Source organism: Oncorhynchus gorbuscha, unplaced genomic scaffold, assembly GCF_021184085.1.
Source record: "Oncorhynchus gorbuscha isolate QuinsamMale2020 ecotype Even-year unplaced genomic scaffold, OgorEven_v1.0 Un_scaffold_1645, whole genome shotgun sequence".
Taxonomy (NCBI): domain Eukaryota; kingdom Metazoa; phylum Chordata; class Actinopteri; order Salmoniformes; family Salmonidae; genus Oncorhynchus; species Oncorhynchus gorbuscha.
The window spans coordinates 72,173-92,095 of record NW_025746365.1 but is presented as its reverse complement, the minus strand read 5'-3'; the positions used below and the strand labels follow the sequence as shown (position 1 = coordinate 92,095).

Sequence of the window (19,923 nt, the reverse complement as noted above, 5' to 3'; positions counted from 1 at the left end):
CCATCTACCCATCCCATAGTTAACATCTACCCATCCCATAGTTAACATCTACCCACCCCATAGTTAACATCTACCCATCCCATAGTTAACATCTACCCACCCCATAGTTAACATCTACCCATCCCATAGTTAACATCTACCCATCCCATAGTTAACATCTACCCATCCCATAGTTAACATCTACCCATCCCATAGTTAACATCTACCCATCCCATAGTTAACATCTACCCATCTACCCATCCCATAGTTAACATCTACCCATCTACCCATCCCATAGTTAACATCTACCCACCCCATAGTTAACATCTACCCATCTACCCATCCCATAGTTAACATCTACCCATCTACCCATCCCATAGTTAACATCTACCCATCCCATAGTTAACATCTACCCATCTACCCATCCCATAGTTAACATCTACCCATCCCATAGTTAACATCTACCCATCCCATAGTTAACATCTACCCATCCCATAGTTAACATCTACCTATCCCATAGTTAACATCTACCCATCCCATAGTTAACATCTACCCACCCCATAGTTAACATCTACCCATCCCATAGTTAACATCTACCCATCCCATAGTTAACATCTACCCATCTACCCATCCCATAGTTAACATCTACCCATCCCATAGTTAACATCTACCCATCTACCCATCCCATAGTTAACATCTACCCATCCCATAGTTAACATCTACCTATCCCATAGTTAACATCTACCCATCCCATAGTTAACATCTACCCATCCCATAGTTAACATCTACCCATCCCATAGTTAACATCTACCCACCCCATAGTTAACATCTACCCATCCCATAGTTAACATCTACCCATCCCATAGTTAACATCTACCCATCCCATAGTTAACATCTACCCATCTACCCATCCCATAGTTAACATCTACCCATCCCATAGTTAACATCTACCCATCTACCCATCCCATAGTTAACATCTACCCATCCCATAGTTAACATCTACCCATCCCATAGTTAACATCTACCCATAGTTAACATCTACCCATCCCATAGTTAACATCTACCCATCCCATAGTTAACATCTACCCATCCCATAGCTAACATCTACCCATCCCATAGTTAACATCTACCCATCCCATAGTTAACATCTACCCATCCCATAGTTAACATCTACCCATCCCATAGTTAACATCTACCCATCCCATAGTTAACATCTACCCATCCCATAGCTAACATCTACCCATCCCATAGTTAACATCTACCCATCCCATAGTTAACATCTACCCATAGTTAACATCTACCCATCCCATAGTTAACATCTACCCATCCCATAGCTAACATCTACCCATCCCATAGTTAACATCTACCCACCCCATAGTTAACATCTACCCATCCCATAGTTAACATCTACCCATAGTTAACATCTACCCATCTACCCACCCCATAGTTAACATCTACCCATCCCATAGTTAACATCTACCCATCCCATAGTTAACATCTACCCATAGTTAACATCTACCCATCCCATAGTTAACATCTACCCATAGTTAACATCTACCCATCTACCCATCCCATAGTTAACATCTACCCATCCCATAGTTAACATCTACCCACCCCATAGTTAACATCTACCCATCTACCCATCCCATAGTTAACATCTACCCATCCCATGGCTAACATCTACCCACCCCATAGTTAACATCTACCCATCCCATAGTTAACATCTACCCATAGTTAACATCTACCCATCCCATAGCTAACATCTACCCACCCCATAGTTAACATCTACCCACCCCATAGTTAACATCTACCCATCTACCCATCCCATAGTTAACATCTACCCATCCCATAGTTAACATCTACCCACCCCATAGTTAACATCTACCCATCTACCCATCCCATAGTTAACATCTACCCATCCCATAGCTAACATCTACCCACCCCATAGTTAACATCTACCCACCCCATAGTTAACATCTACCCATCTACCCATCCTATAGTTAACATCTACCCATCCCATAGTTAACATCTACCCATCCCATAGTTAACATCTACCCACCCCATAGTTAACATCTACCCATCCCATAGTTAACATCTACCCATAGTTAACATCTACCCACCCCATAGTTAACATCTACCCATCTACCCATCCCATAGTTAACATCTACCCATCTACCCATCCCATAGTTAACATCTACCCACCCCATAGTTAACATCTACCCATCTACCCATCCCATAGTTAACATCTACCCATCCCATAGTTAACATCTACCCATCCCATAGTTAACATCTACCCATCCCATAGTTAACATCTACCCATCCCATAGTTAACATCTACCCATCCCATAGTTAACATCTACCCATCCCATAGTTAACATCTACCCATCTACCCATCCCATAGTTAACATCTACCCATCCCATAGTTAACATCTACCCACCCCATAGTTAACATCTACCCATAGTTAACATCTACCCATCCCATAGTTAACATCTACCCATCTACCCATCCCATAGTTAACATCTACCCACCCCATAGTTAACATCTACCCATCTACCCATCCCATAGTTAACATCTACCCACCCCATAGTTAACATCTACCCATCCCATAGTTAACATCTACCCATCCCATAGTTAACATCTACCCATCTACCCATCCCATAGTTAACATCTACCCATCCCATAGTTAACATCTACCCATCCCATAGTTAACATCTACCCATCCCATAGTTAACATCTACCCATAGTTAACATCTACCCATCCCATAGTTAACATCTACCCATCCCATAGTTAACATCTACCCATCCCATAGTTAACATCTACCCATCTACCCATCCCATAGCTAACATCTACCCATCCCATAGTTAACATCTACCCATCCCATAGTTAACATCTACCCATAGTTAACATCTACCCACCCCATAGTTAACATCTACCCATCTACCCACCCCATAGTTAACATCTACCCATCTACCCACCCCATAGTTAACATCTACCCATCTACCCACCCCCATAGTTAACATCTACCCATCTACCCACCCCATAGTTAACATCTACCCATAGTTAACATCTACCCATCTACCCATCCCATAGTTAACATCTACCCATCCCATAGTTAACATCTACCCATCTACCCATCCCATAGTTAACATCTACCCATCCCATAGTTAACATCTACCCATCTACCCACCCCATAGTTAACATCTACCCATCCCATAGTTAACATCTACCCATCCCATAGCTAACATCTACCCATCCCATAGTTAACATCTACCCATCCCATAGTTAACATCTACCCACCCCATAGTTAACATCTCTCCATCCCATAGTTAACATCTACCCATCCCATAGTTAACATCTACCCATCCCATAGTTAACATCTACCCATCCCATAGTTAACATCTACCCATCCCATAGTTAACATCTACCCATCCCATAGTTAACATCTACCCATCCCATAATTAACATCTACCCACCCCATAGTTAACATCTACCCATCCCATAGTTAACATCTACCCATAGTTAACATCTACCCACCCCATAGTTAACATCTACCCATCTACCCATCCCATAGTTAACATCTACCCATCTACCCATCCCATAGTTAACATCTACCCACCCCATAGTTAACATCTACCCATCTACCCATCCCATAGTTAACATCTACCCATCCCATAGTTAACATCTACCCATCCCATAGTTAACATCTACCCATCCCATAGTTAACATCTACCCATCCCATAGTTAACATCTACCCATCCCATAGTTAACATCTACCCATCCCATAGTTAACATCTACCCATCTACCCATCCCATAGTTAACATCTACCCATCCCATAGTTAACATCTACCCACCCCATAGTTAACATCTACCCATAGTTAACATCTACCCATCCCATAGTTAACATCTACCCATCTACCCATCCCATAGTTAACATCTACCCACCCCATAGTTAACATCTACCCATCTACCCATCCCATAGTTAACATCTACCCACCCCATAGTTAACATCTACCCATCCCATAGTTAACATCTACCCATCCCATAGTTAACATCTACCCATCTACCCATCCCATAGTTAACATCTACCCATCCCATAGTTAACATCTACCCATCCCATAGTTAACATCTACCCATCCCATAGTTAACATCTACCCATAGTTAACATCTACCCATCCCATAGTTAACATCTACCCATCCCATAGTTAACATCTACCCATCCCATAGTTAACATCTACCCATCTACCCATCCCATAGCTAACATCTACCCATCCCATAGTTAACATCTACCCATCCCATAGTTAACATCTACCCATAGTTAACATCTACCCACCCCATAGTTAACATCTACCCATCTACCCACCCCATAGTTAACATCTACCCATCTACCCACCCCATAGTTAACATCTACCCATCTACCCACCCCATAGTTAACATCTACCCATCTACCCACCCCATAGTTAACATCTACCCATAGTTAACATCTACCCATCTACCCATCCCATAGTTAACATCTACCCATCCCATAGTTAACATCTACCCATCTACCCATCCCATAGTTAACATCTACCCATCCCATAGTTAACATCTACCCATCTACCCACCCCATAGTTAACATCTACCCATCCCATAGTTAACATCTACCCATCCCATAGCTAACATCTACCCATCCCATAGTTAACATCTACCCATCCCATAGTTAACATCTACCCACCCCATAGTTAACATCTCTCCATCCCATAGTTAACATCTACCCATCCCATAGTTAACATCTACCCATCCCATAGTTAACATCTACCCATCCCATAGTTAACATCTACCCATCCCATAGTTAACATCTACCCATCCCATAGTTAACATCTACCCATCCCATAATTAACATCTACCCACCCCATAGTTAACATCTACCCATCCCATAGTTAACATCTACCCATCCCATAGTTAACATCTACCCATCCCATAGTTAACATCTACCCATCCCATAGTTAACATCTACCCATCTACCCATCCCATAGTTAACATCTACCCATCCCATAGTTAACATCTACCCATCCCATAGTTAACATCTACCCATAGTTAACATCTACCCATCCCATAGCTAACATCTACCCACCCCATAGTTAACATCTACCCATCTACCCATCCCATAGTTAACATCTACCCATCCCATAGTTAACATCTACCCATCCCATAGTTAACATCTACCCATCTACCCATCCCATAGTTAACATCTACCCATCCCATAGTTAACATCTACCCATCCCATAGTTAACATCTACCCATCCCATAGCTAACATCTACCCATCCCATAGTTAACATATACCCATCCCATAGTTAACATCTACCCATCCCATAGTTAACATCTACCCATCCCATAGTTAACATCTACCCATCCCATAGTTAACATCTACCCATCCCATAGTTAACATCTACCCATCCCATAGTTAACATCTACCCATCTACCCATCCCATAGTTAACATCTACCCATCCCATAGTTAACATCTACCCATCCCATAGTTAACATCTACCCATCCCATAGTTAACATCTACCCATCCCATAGTTAACATCTACCCATCTACCCATCCCATAGTTAACATCTACCCATCTACCCATCCCATAGTTAACATCTACCCATCCCATAGTTAACATCTACCCATCCCATAGTTAACATCTACCCATCCCATAGTTAACATCTACCCATCCCATAGTTAACATCTACCCATCTACCCATCCCATAGTTAACATCTACCCATCCCATAGTTAACATCTACCCATCCCATAGTTAACATCTACCCATCCCATAGTTAACATCTACCCATCCCATAGTTAACATCTCTCCATCCCATAGTTAACATCTACCCATCCCATAGTTAACATCTACCCATCTACCCATCCCATAGTTAACATCTACCCATCCCATAGTTAACATCTACCCATCCCATAGTTAACATCTACCCATCCCATAGTTAACATCTACCCATCCCATAGTTAACATCTCTCCATCCCATAGTTAACATCTACCCATCCCATAGTTAACATCTACCCATCTACCCATCCCATAGTTAACATCTACCCATCCCATAGTTAACATCTACCCATCCCATAGTTAACATCTACCCATCCCATAGTTAACATCTCTCCATCCCATAGTTAACATCTACCCATCCCATAGTTAACATCTCTCCATCCCATAGTTAACATCTACCCATCCCATAGTTAACATCTACCCATCTACCCATCCCATAGTTAACATCTACCCATCCCATAGTTAACATCTACCCATCCCATAGTTAACATCTACCCATCTACCCATCTACCCATCCCATAGTTAACATCTACCCATCCCATAGTTAACATCTACCCATCCCATAGTTAACATCTACCCATCCCATAGTTAACATCTACCCATCCCATAGTTAACATCTACCCATCCCATAGTTAACATCTACCCATCCCATAGTTAACATCTACCCATCTACCCATCCCATAGTTAACATCTACCCATCCCATAGTTAACATCTACCCATCCCATAGTTAACATCTACCCATCTACCCATCCCATAGCTAACATCTACCCATCCCATAGTTAACATCTACCCATCCCATAGTTAACATCTACCCATCCCATAGTTAATATCTACCCATCTACCCATCCCATAGTTAACATCTACCCATCCCATAGTTAACATCTACCCATCCCATAGTTAACATCTACCCATCTACCCATCCCATAGTTAACATCTACCCATCCCATAGTTAACATCTACCCATAGTTAACATCTACCCATCTACCCATCCCATAGTTAACATCTACCCATCCCATAGTTAACATCTACCCATCCCATAGTTAACATCTACCCATCCCATAGTTAACATCTACCCACCCCATAGTTAACATCTACCCATCCCATAGTTAACATCTACCCATCTACCCATCCCATAGTTAACATCTACCCATCTACCCATCCCATAGTTAACATCTACCCATCCCATAGTTAACATCTACCCATCTACCCATCCCATAGTTAACATATCTCAATTCCTTCTTTATCATGTTTTAATCACTCTACAAGTTATGGCTTCATTTTGTCTGTGTGATGATTCAGGTTACCTCTCTCTGTCTTTACCTCTCTCTCTCTTTACCTCTCTCTCTCTCTTTACCTCTCTCTCTCTCTTTACCTCTCTCTCTCTCTTTACCTCTCTCTCTCTCTTTACCTCTCTCTCTCTCTTTACCTCTCTCTGTCTCTCTCTCTCTCTTTACCTCTCTCTCTGTCTTTACCTCCCTCTCTGTCTTTACCTCTCTCTGTCTCTCTCTTTACCTCTGTCTCTGTCTTTACCTCCCTCTCTGTCTTTACCTCCCTCTCTGTCTTTACCTCTCTCTGTCTCTCTCGCTCTCTGTCTCTCTCTGTCTCTCTCTCTCTCTCTCTCTCTATGTCTCTCTGTCTTTACCTCTCTTTCTGTCTTTACCTCTCTCTCTCTCTTTACCTCTCTCTCTGTCTCTCTCTTTACCTCTCTCTCTGTCTTTTACCTCTCTCTGTCTCTCTCTCTGTCTTTACCTCTCTCTCTGTCTCTCTCTCTGTCTTTATCTCTCTCTGTCTCTCTCTTTACCTCTCTCTGTCTCTCTCTCTGTCTTTACCTCTCTCTCTGTCTTTACCTCTCTCTGTCTCTCTCTCTCTCTTTACCTCTCTCTCTGTCTTTACCTCTCTATGTCTCTCTCTTTACCTCTCTCTGTCTTTACCTCTCTCTGTCTCTCTTTACCTCTCTCTGTCTTTACCTCTCTCTCTGTCTTTACCTCTCTCTGTCTTTACCTCTCTCTGTCTTTACCTCTCTCTCTCCATGTTTCTAAATCTATCTCCCTCTCCTCCCTCCATCTTCCCACTTTCTCTCTCTGTCCCTCCCTCTCTCCATCGCAGGCCGCATCCCTGACAGCCTAAGAAACTGTGTGAATAAGGAGTTCTTTGTGACCACAGGACCGTGGGCAGTAATGGACCAGCAAGGTGTCCACCCAGAGCTCAATGGCACCGCCTACAGGTAGGCTGAGGAAGCATAGCGACAAGTGTGACATCGACTGTGTGTGTTTTGCTTCAGGATTATCCCTTACACACACACACACACACACACACACACACACACACACACACACACACACACACACACACACACACACACACACACACACACACACACACACACACACACACACACACACACACACACACACACACACACACACACACACACACACACACACACACACACACACACACACACACACACACACACACACACACACACACACACACACACACACACACACAAACACACACACACACACACACACACATACATACACACACACACACACACATACATACATACATACATACACACATACACACACATACACACACACATCATGTTACACTCCTTCCAGTAGGTTTTAACTCCAAACCTGTTCCTGGAGAGATACCCTCCTTCCTGTAGGTTTTAACTCCAAACCTGTTCCTGGAGAGATACCCTCCTTCCTGTAGGTTTTAACTCCAAACCTGTTCCTGGAGAGATACCCTCCTTCCTGTAGGTTTTAACTCCAAACCTGTTCCTGGAGAGATACCCTCCTTCCTGTAGGTTTTAACTCCAAACCTGTTCCTGGAGAGATACCCTCCTTCCTGTAGGTTTTAGCTCCAACCCTGTTCCTGGAGAAAGACCCTCCTGTAGGTTTTAACTCCAACCCTGTTCCTGGAGAGATACCCTCCTGTAGGTTTTAACTCCAACCCTGTTCCTGGAGAGATACCCTCCTGTAGGTTTTAACTCCAACCCTGTTCCTGGAGAGATACCATTTTAACAGGACAGCTCAAGTAACAGGACAGCTGTAGTAACAGGGTCTAGTAACAGGGTAACAGGGTCTAGTAACATGGTAACAGGGTCAAGTAACTGGGTAACAGGGTCTAGTAACAGGGTAACAGGGTCTAGTAACAGGGTAACAGGGTCTAGTAACAGGGTAACAGGGTCTAGTATCAGGGTAACAGGGTCTAGTAACAGGGTAACAGGGTCTAGTATCAGGGTAACAGGGTCTAGTAACAGGGTAACAGGGTCTCGTAACAGGGTAACAGGGTAACAGGGTCTAGTAACAGGGTAACAGGGTCTAGTAACAGGGTAACAGGGTCTCGTAACAGGGTAACAGGGTAACAGGGTCTAGTAACAGGGTAACAGGGTCTAGTAACAGGGTAACAGGGTCTAGTAACAGGGTAACAGGGTCTAGTAACAGGGTAACAGGGTCTAGTAACAGGGTAACAGGGTCTAGTAACAGGGTCTAGTAACAGGGTCTAGTAACAGGGTAACAGGGTCTAGTAACAGGGTAACAGGGTCTAGTAACAGGGTAACAGGGTCTAGTAACAGGGTAACAGGGTCTAGTAACAGGGTCTAGTAACAGGGTAACAGGGTAACAGGGTCTAGTAACAGGGTAGCAGGGTCTAGTAACAGGGTAACAGGGTCTAGTAACAGGGTAACAGGGTAGCAGGGTCTAGTAACAGGGTAACAGGGTCTAGTAACAGGGTAACAGGGTCTAGTAACAGGGTAACAGGGTCTAGTAACAGGGTAACAGGGTAGCAGGGTCTAGTAACAGGGTAACAGGGTCTAGTAACAGGGTAACAGGGTCTAGTAACAGGGTAACAGGGTCTCGTAACAGGGTCTAGTAACAGGGTAACAGGGTCTAGTAACAGGGTAACAGGGTCTCGTAACAGGGTAACAGGGCAACAGGGTCTAGTAACAGGGTAACAGGGTCTAGTAACAGGGTAACAGGGTCTAGTAACAGGGTCTAGTAACAGGGTAACAGGGTCTAGTAACAGGGTAACAGGGTAACAGGGTCTAGTAACAGGGTAACAGGGTAACAGGGTCTAGTAACAGGGTAACAGGGTCTAGTATCGGGGTAACAGGGTCTAGTAACAGGGTAACAGGGTAACAGGGTAACAGGGTCTAGTAACAGGGTAACAGGGTCTAGTAACAGGGTAACAGGGTCTAGTAACAGGGTAACAGGGTCTAGTAACAGGGTAACAGGGTAACAGGGTCTATTAACAGGGTAACAGGGTAACAGGGTCTAGTAACAGGGTAACAGGGTAACAGGGTCTAGTAACAGGGTAACAGGGTAACAGGGTAACAGGGTAACAGGGTCTAGTAACAGGGTAACAGGGTAACAGGGTCTAGTAACAGGGTAACAGGGTCTAGTAACAGGGTAACAGGGTCTAGTAACAGGGTAACAGGGTAACAGGGTGTAGTATCAGGGTAACAGGGTAACAGGGTAACAGGGTAACAGGGTCTAGTATCAGGGTAACAGGGTAACAGGGTAACAGGGTAACAGGGTCTAGTATCAGGGTAACAGGGTAACAGGGTAACAGGGTCTAGTATCAGGGTAACAGGGTAACAGGGTAACAGGGTAACAGGGTAACAGGGTCTAGTAACAGGGTAACAGGGTCTAGTATCAGGGTAACAGGGTCTAGTATCAGGGTAACAGGGTAACAGGGTAACAGGGTCTAGTATCAGGGTAACAGGGTCTAGTAACAGGGTAACAGGGTAACAGGGTAACAGGGTCTAGTATCAGGGTAACAGGGTCTAGTATCAGGGTAACAGGGTCTAGTATCAGGGTAACAGGGTCTAGTAACAGGGTAACAGGGTAACAGGGTAACAGGGTCTAGTAACAGGGTAACAGGGTAACAGGGTAACAGGGTCTAGTAACAGGGTAACAGGGTAACAGGGTAACAGGGTCTAGTAACAGGGTAACAGGGTAACAGGGTCTAGTAACAGGGTAACAGGGTAACAGGGTAACAGGGTAACAGGGTTGGAGAGCCCTGATAGAGTGTTAACCTCGTACTCCTTCACCATGTGACCTCCCTGGATGTTGATCTGATCTCAGTCTGTCCACCTCCGTGTGCTTCTCTCACACAGCCAAGCCAACCAAACTCTGCACACCCTAACAACCGGGGTTCCTCAAGACAAAATGTAGTACCTATTGGCACTCAGGTAAATACTGTGTGATGATCCGGGGCCTCTTTCTGCCAGGCCTGGATATACTACAACCGTAGAAATATAATCTATAGAACTGTTCTTCCCATTCATTCTACAGAATGTATTTCTATGATTAGAACCTCCCTGTTTCTCACCCTTTTTGCTGTGGACTGTAATGTTGTTACTGCCCTCTGGTCTGTTCTCTTAAAACATTCCTTTAATGTAGAAATAAACCAACTTCTGAGTCGATTTGACTTCCTTCCGCAGGGCTCTATTCAACCATTACTCCTCTGTGCTCCCTGTGGAGCTTAAGGCGACAACAAGTCCACACTTGTTGCATAGATTTAATACGCTATACCATTAGATAGACCAACCCCTCTACCATTAGATAGACCAACCCCTCTACCATTAGACAGACCAACCCCTCTACCATTAGACAGACCAACCCCTCTTCCATTAGACAGACCGACCCCTCTACCATTAGACAGACCAACTCCCTCTACCATTAGACAGACCGACCCCTCTACCATTAGACAGACCAACCCCTCTTCCATTAGACAGACCGACCCCCTCTACCATTAGACAGACCAACCCCTCTACCATTAGACAGACCAACCCCATCTACCATTAGACAGACCAACCCCTCTACCATTAGACAGATCAACTCCCTCTACCATTAAACAGACCAACCCCCTCTACCATTAGACAGACCAACCCCTCTACCATTAGACAGACCAACCCCTCTACCATTAGACAGACAAACCCCTCTATCATTAGATAGACCTACTCTCTCTTCCATTAGACAGACCAACCCCCTCTACCATTAGACAGACCGACCCCTCTACCATTAGACAGACCAACCCCTCTACCATTAGACAGACAAACCCCTCTATCATTAGATAGACCTACTCTCTCTTCCATTAGACAGACCAACCCCCTCTACCATTAGACAGACCGACCCCTCTACCATTAGACAGACCAACCCCTCTACCATTAGACAGACCAACCCCTCTACCATTAGACATACCAACCCCCTCTACCATTAGATAGACCAACTCCCTCTTCCATTAGACAGACCAACCCCTCTACCATTAGACAGACCGACCCCCTCTACCATTAGACAGACCAACCCCTCTACCATTAGACAGACCAACCCCTCTACCATTAGACAGACCGACCCCTCTACCATTAGATAGACCAACCCCTCTACCATTAGACAGACCAACCCCTCTACCATTAGACAGACTGACCCCTCTTCCATTAGACAGACCAACCCCTCTACCATTTGACAGACCGACCCCTCTACCATTAGACAGACCAACCCCTCTACCATTTGACAGACCGACCCCCTCTACCATTAGACAGACCGACCCCTCTACCATTTGACAGACCGACCCCCTCTACCATTAGACAGACCAACCCCTGTACCATTTGACAGACCGACCCCCTCTACCATTTGACAGACCGACCCCCTCTTCCACTAAGCAGATCTAGATGTTGACACTAGTAGGAGGAGGTGTGTGGTTCAGGAAGCATGACGTCACCTACATGACTTCCCGTCGTTCACATGGACAATCTGCTTCTTGCTTGTTCAATTCCAGATATGTGTGTTTGCACTGAACATGTTTGTTTCAGTGTGATGAGAGAGAGAGAGAGAGAGAGAGAGAGAGAGAGAGAGAGAGAGAGAGAGAGAGAGATAGAGAGAGAGACAGAGAGACAGAGAGACGGAGAGAGAGATGTGTCTCTGGGTGAAGACAGGTCTTCTACTACTCTGATGTCTGTCCTCATCACTCAGGAATCTTCAGCTCTGGGCTGCTTTGCTATTGCCTGCCTGAACTACAGATGACCTTTGACCCTGACCTCTAACCTCCTTCTCCCTAGGTACCCGCCGGGCATGATGGGCATGGCTCCAGGGGTGATCCCGGGTGGCTTAGAGGGGATGGTGCCAGGGGGGGTACCAATCGCCCATACCCTGCCCTCTGGTACCCATCCGTCCCAGGCCCCCTCGCCCAACCAGCCAGCCTCCAAACACTGTCACGGAGAGACCAGAGAGAACCTTACCGAGCAATAGAACCCTGACCGCCAGCATAGCAGCCAGCCAACCAGCCAGCAGAGAGGACAATAACAACAGTGCCACAGGAAGAAGAGCTGCTGCCTTGGCAGCAGAGGAAGAGCATCATGCCCCTCAACACCTCCTCAAACTCAACCAGTAGAGAGGACACCAACAACAACAACAACAGGAAGAGCATCATGCTCCTCAACACCTCCTCAAACTCAACCAGTAGAGAGGACAACAACAACAACAACAACAGGAAGAGCATCATGCTCCTCAACACCTCCTCAAACTCAACCAGTAGAGAAGACAACAACAACAACAACAACAACAGGAAGAGCAACATGCTCCTCAACACCTCCTCAAACTCAACCAGTAGAGAGGACAACAACAGGAAGAGCATCATGCTCATCAACACCTCCTCAAACTCAACCAGTAGAGAAGACAACAACAACAACAACAACAACAGGAAGAGCATCATGCTCCTCAACACCTCCTCAAACTCAACCAGTAGAGAGGACAACAACAACAACAACAACAGGAAGAGCATCATGCTCCTCAACACCTCCTCAAACTCAACCAGTAGAGAGGACAACAACAACAACAACAACAACAGGAAGAGCATCATGCTCCTCAACACCTCCTCAAACTCAACCAGTAGAGAGGACAACAACAACAACAACAGGAAGAGCAACATGCTCCTCAACACCTCCTCAAACTCAACCAGTAGAGAGGACAACAACAACAACATCAACAACAGGAAACTCAAGCTACACTCACAACCAACTCAAGTTTTAAAAAACACAAACAAAAAGCGTCCACCTGAAGTTTGGACCAATCAGACACGGAACACCACGGTATTTACCGTCAGTCCTGGGAATAAACCACCGAACTGCGAATGAGGAAGCAGCCACTTCACGGATTTGTACTTTACGTTTTAGTTTTGACTGTCCCGTTGGTCGGTACGGTCGGTACGGTCTCTTTAGGTTCACTACCAACTACTACAGTACTCATTTTATTTTGTAACGTGCCCATGTGGTCCGTTGTCCGAGTCCAGTGTTAGCTGTCTATCACCGTCGTATGGTGGCAAGCAGAGAGGAGACTGACAGTCCCGCCCACACCTCAGAGCATCATGGGAAGACTTCCTGACCAATGGGAGAACATGAGACATCACCCCCCCCTAATCCTTTGACCCCTTGAACCCCCCCCCCCCTCTGCCTCCTCCTGCCCTCCTTATGTAACGTGTATTGTCAGGTCTCCAACTCTCAACCTAGAGAGGAACCAGGCTATGAGGGGTGGCCAGTCCTCTTCTGGCTGTGCCGGGTGGAGATTATAACAGAACATGGCCAAGATGTTCAAATGTTCATAAATGACCAGCATGGTCCAATAATAATAAGGCAGAACAGTTGAAACTGGAGCAGCAACACAGCCAGGTGGACTGGGGACAGCAAGGAGTCATCATGTCAGGTAGTCCTGAGGCATGGTCCTAGGGCTCAGGTCCTCCGAGAGAGAGAAAGAAAGAGAGAAAGAGAGAATTAGAGAACGCACAATTAAATTCACACAGGACACCGAATAGGACAGGAGAAGTACTCCAGATATAACAAACTGACCCTAGCCCCCCGACACAAACTACTGCAGCATAAATACTGGAGGCTGAGACAGGAGGGGTCAGGAGACACTGTGGCCCCATCCGAGGACATCCCCAAACAGGAAGTATATAACCCCACCCACTTTGCCAAAGCACAGCCCCCACACCACTAGAGGTATATCTTCAACCACCAACTTACCCTCCTGAGTTAAGGCCGAGTATAGCCCACAAAGATCTCCGCCACGGCACAACCCAAGGGGGGGGCACCAACCCACATAACTGATGTAATATATTATAGATGGGGCCCCTGCGAGAACAGAGGACAACTGTAATATATTATAGATGGGGCCCCTGTGAGAACAGAGGACAACTGTAATATATTATAGATGGGGCCCCTGTGAGAACAGAGGACAACTGTAATATATTATAGATGGAGCCCCTGTGAGAACAGAGGACAACTGTAATATATTATAGATGGGGCCCCTGTGGAGGACAACTGTAATATATTATAGATGGGGCCCCTGTGAGAACAGAGGACAACTGTAATATATTATAGATGGGGCCCCTGTGAGAACAGAGGACAACTGTAATATATTATAGATGGGGCCCCTGTGAGAACAGAGGACAACTGTAATATATTATAGATGGGGCCCCTGTGAGAACAGAGGACAACTGTAATATATTATAGATGGGGCTCCTGTGAGAACAGAGGACAACTGTAATATATTATAGATGGGGCCCCTGTGAGAACAGAGGACAACTGTAATATATTATAGATGGGGCTCCTGTGAGAACAGAGGACAACTGTAATATATTATAGATGGGGCCCCTGTGAGAACAGAGGACAACTGTAATATATTATAGATGGGGCCCCTGTGAGAACAGAGGACAACTGTAATATATTATAGATGGGGCCCCTGTGAGAACAGAGGACAACTGTAATATATTATAGATGGAGCCCCTGTGAGAACAGAGGACAACTGTAATATATTATAGATGGAGCCCCTGTGAGAACAGAGGACAACTGTAATATATTATAGATGGGGCCCCTGTGAGAACAGAGGACAACTGATGTACTATATTATAGATGGGGCCCCTGTGAGAACAGAGGACAACTGTAATATATTATAGATGGGGCTCCTGTGAGAACAGAGGACAACTGTAATATATTATAGATGGGGCCCCTGTGAGAACAGAGGACAACTGTAATATATTATAGATGGGGCCCCTGTGAGAACAGAGGACAACTGTAATATATTATAGATGGGGCCCCTGTGAGAACAGAGGACAACTGTAATATATTATAGATGGGGCCCCTGTGAGGACAGAGGACAACTGTAATATATTATAGATGGGGCCCCTGTGAGAACAGAGGACAACTGATGTACTATATTATAGATGGGGCCCCTGTGAGAACAGAGGACAACTGTAATATATTATAGATGGGGCCCCTGTGAGAACAGAGGACAAACATAGCTGGTCCAACAGTCCACGTGTAACCACAGCAGCCCAGGACGGACACCACAGCAGCCCAGGACACCACAGCAGCCCAGGACACCACAGCAGCCCAGGACGGACACCACAGCAGCCCAGGACCGACACCACAGCAGCCCAGGACACCACAGCAGCCCAGGACGGACACCACAGCAGCCCAGGACACCACAGCAGCCCAGGACACCACAGCAGCCCAGGACACCACAGCAGCCCAGGACACCACAGCAGCCCAGGACGGACACCACAGCAGCCCAGGACACCACAGCAGCCCAGGACTGACACCACAGCAGCCCAGGACTGACACCACAGCAGCCCAGGACGGACACCACAGCAGCCCAGGACAGACACCACAGCAGCCCAGGACGGACACCACAGCAGCCCAGGACACCACAGCAGCCCAGGACGGACACCACAGCAGCCCAGGACGGACACCACAGCAGCCCAGGACACCACAGCAGCCCAGGACACCACAGGTGGATGCTGTGGATTGAGACAGCCAATGCAACAACAAAAAAAATTATATCTTTTAAACAGGCAGATTTGACGGGGATATATTTTAATTGACTTTGCTAATTGAATTTCCGTGGGGGTCACGGACATCGACTCTAGGGGGTTAAAAATTGCACAGCTGACAGAAGCGCGATGGGATTGAATCCACATTAAAACACATTAATAACACATTAATAACACATTAATAACACATTAATAACACATTAATAACACATTAATAACACATTAAAAACACATTAAAAACACATTAAAAACACATTAATAACACATTAATAACACATTAAAAACACAACTTTAATACATTATTATGGCAATGGTAAGTTCCAAGGTAAAACCTGACGTCCAGATCAGTCAGTGTTCAACAACATGTGTATCTCCAACGGTCTGATGGTAGCTAATCGTTATCAGACATATTGGGAGTTGAGTTGCACACGGCGCTCCAGAGACAACAGGAGTCAGTTCAGTTTTATTACGGAGGGACTCCACTCCTCTCAGAGATTTTAGGATTCAATCTGATGGCGAATTATAAGCATTGTGTTTTTTGTTTTAAAAATGCCATTTCTGATTGAGCGGCGTTTACCGTGAATGGGATCTCCACGGACGCAGTAACGTTACCTTAACAAGCTGTCGACAGCGTTTATACAGATTGAATCCCAGCCCTACTCTCTCTCTCTCCCTTCATCTGCCTCTCTCTCTCTCTCGCTGTCTCTCTCTCCCTTCATCTGCCTCTGCCTCTCTCTCTCTGTCTCTCTCTCCCTTCATCTCTCTCTCTGTTTCGCTCTCTCTCTGTCTCTCTCTCCCTTCATCTGTCTCTCTCTCTCTCTCCCTTCATCTCTCTCTCTCTCTCTCTCCCTCTCTCCCTTCATCTGTCTCTCTCTCCCTCTCTCCCTTCATCTGTCTCTGTCTCTCTCTCCCTTCATCTCTCTCTCTCTCTCTCCCTTCATCTGTCTCTCTCTCTCTCTCTCTCTCTCTCTCTCTCTCTCTCTCTCTCTCTCTCTCTCTCTCTCCCTTCATCTGCCTCTCTCTCTCCCCTTCATCTTTCTCTCTCTCTTCATCTGTCTCTCTCTCTCTCCTCTCTCCCTTCATCTGCCTCTCTCTCTCTCTCTGTCTCTCTCTCTCCCTTCATCTGTCTCTCTCTGTCTCTCTCTCTCTCTCCCTTCATCTGTCTCTCTCTGTCTCTCTCTCTCTCTCCCTCTCCCTCTCTCCCTTCATCTGCCTCTCTCTCTCTCTCCTTCATCTTTCTCTCTCTCTCTCCCTTCATCTGTCTCTCTCTCTCTCTCTCTCCCTCTCTCCCTTCATCTGCCTCTCTCTCTCTCTCTCTCTCTCTCTCTCTCTCTCTCTCTCTCTCTCTCTCCCTTCATCTGTCTCTCTCTCTGTCTCTCTCTCTCTCTCCCTCTCTCTCTCTCTGTCTCTCTCCCTCACTCTCTCTCTCTGAACCTCAACATGAAGCTGGACTATTCCCTCAGATAGCCCTGTGTCTATCCTGAAAGACGGTGTGTGACACATCTCACTGTCAGCAAGAGCAGAGGACGTCATTTGCTGTTCATTATTGGATAAGAATACATTTTGTGCAGCTGATAAACAATGTTTATTATTCACTAAAGAGGATGTTTGGGATTTTAACTGTTTTTGCAAGAGGACACCGTGTCTGTTTTTCTCTCTGTTTGGCAAAATAACATTTTTTGATGGGTCTCCTTGTAAATGGACAAGCAAGTCTGACTAACTCTCTCTCTCTATTGACGGCGAAAGGAAACCGCTTGTGACTCTCCCAGCGGGGCGATTTAGTTGTGTCGAGCCCCACTACACATCTCTGATTGATTGATCTCTTGTGATCAGGAAAAAGGGTTCAAGCTCAACTTTCATTTCCTTTTATGACTCAGGAAAACAGCCTTTTTTTTGCAGATATCATTTCCCCTCCCAAAAATTGCTTCCAATAATGTGGGTAGTTCTGGATATTCTCCCTCTTTACTCCATTGTGGTATTTTTATATAATGAGGCACATCCCCCCCATTTTTCGGTGTTTTGCTAGATTTGTCCTGTTAGATTTGTATCGCCTAGTTCAATGTTCCTATAACCCATTAGTCCCCATGTGATCCCTCCATCCTTCTCCTCTCTTCTTCGTGCTATTGGAAGGACGTTGCTATTTACTCTACTATAAAACGGGTAGTTTTGATCCTGAATGCTGATTGGTTGATAGCCATTAGTTATTCACGATAATACATAAATGCCTGTTAAAAAGTTCCATTGGAATTAACTCTGCACTCGGTCAGAGTACTAGGAAACTGTGTCCCAGCAATAGCAAAAGAAGAGACAGTCAGCCAGCAGTAGGTTTTATTTTAGTGTGAATATTTGTTACTTGTGCAAGGTGATAATTTATCATTCAGTGTGGCTCAAATAAAATAAAAATGATTGAGATTTAGCTGTGTGTGTGTGTGAGATTGTTTAAAAGTGTATGACTCCGTCACCCTGGAGTGGCAGGGTAGCTGGTTAGAGCGTTGGACTAGTAACCGAAAGGTTGCTGGATTGAATCCCCGAGCTGACAAGGTAAAAATCTGTCGTTCTGCCGCTGAACAAGGAAGTTAACCCCACAGTTCCCCAGTAGGCTGTCATTGTAAATAAGAATAATTTGTTCTTAACTGATTTAAATAAAGGTTACACACACACCATACTGACTCAATTTAACTGACTTGCCTTGTTAAATAAAGGTTACACACCACACTGACCCAAAAGTTATTTTGTTGGCGTTTGCGTATGTCCCCATTACCAGTAAAACATAATGAAAACCTATTTCTTTCACTTACTTGCTGTGCTGTTTCATTGTTCAGTCGTTTCATTCTCAACCAGGATTTCCATGGAACGCCGTTTGGATCTTTGCGTGTCAAAAAATGATACACGTGTCAAATAATCTTGTTGACCAATCAGGACCTGGATATGACCGTCTCAGGAAGCTCATCTCATGACTGTACGTCACATAATAATTTATACACAGACATACATCTGCTGTATTCATAAACACTGAACAAACATCTTAAACGTAACATGTAGTGTTGGTCAATTGTTTCACGAGTTGAAATAAAAAGTCCTCCTCCCAAAAATGAAATACAAAAAACGTATGTCTTGTTTACATCCCTGATAGTGAGCATTTATCCTTTGCCAAGATTATCAATCCACCTGAGGCAAGAAGCTGATTTAAACAGCATGATCATTACACAGGAGCACCTTGTGCTGGGGACCACGTGTAACCATGCCAGCCCAGAACCGCCACATCTGGCTTCTTCACCTGTGGGATCGTCTGAGAC

At 45.3% G+C, this 19,923-nt stretch overlaps 1 protein-coding gene and 1 pseudogene across 3 annotated transcripts; both read left to right on the top strand.

Moving 5' to 3' along the window:
* LOC124023581 overlaps positions 1-13,066 on the top strand; it is a 40,794-nt pseudogene extending 27,728 nt beyond the window's left edge.
* A 22-nt stretch (positions 13,067-13,088) lies between these two features.
* On the top strand, positions 13,089-13,934 carry LOC124023582 (uncharacterized protein DDB_G0292186-like). Of its 3 annotated transcripts, none has more exons than XM_046337961.1 (2): positions 13,089-13,209; positions 13,270-13,934. In XM_046337961.1, exons 1-2 carry the CDS (start codon positions 13,158-13,160, stop codon positions 13,932-13,934), a joined length of 717 nt encoding a protein of 238 aa, XP_046193917.1. In that variant the 5' UTR covers positions 13,089-13,157. The 3 variants fall into 3 exon arrangements, with proteins under 3 accessions (XP_046193917.1, XP_046193919.1, XP_046193918.1); XM_046337963.1 differs by having other exon boundaries at positions 13,158-13,622; positions 13,767-13,934; XM_046337962.1 differs by having other exon boundaries at positions 13,158-13,697; positions 13,767-13,934.
* Positions 13,935-19,923: the final 5,989 nt, after the last annotated feature.

Excerpts from the sequence above, each read along its gene's own strand:
- LOC124023582 (XM_046337961.1), top strand. The coding sequence starts at position 13,158 with ATGCCCCTCAACACCTCCTCAAACTCAACCAGTAGAGAGGACACCAAC. Across the intron at positions 13,210-13,269 it reads TAGAGAGGACACCAACAACA|ACAACAACAACAACAACAAC; the intron begins ACAACAACAGGA and ends CCAGTAGAGAGG.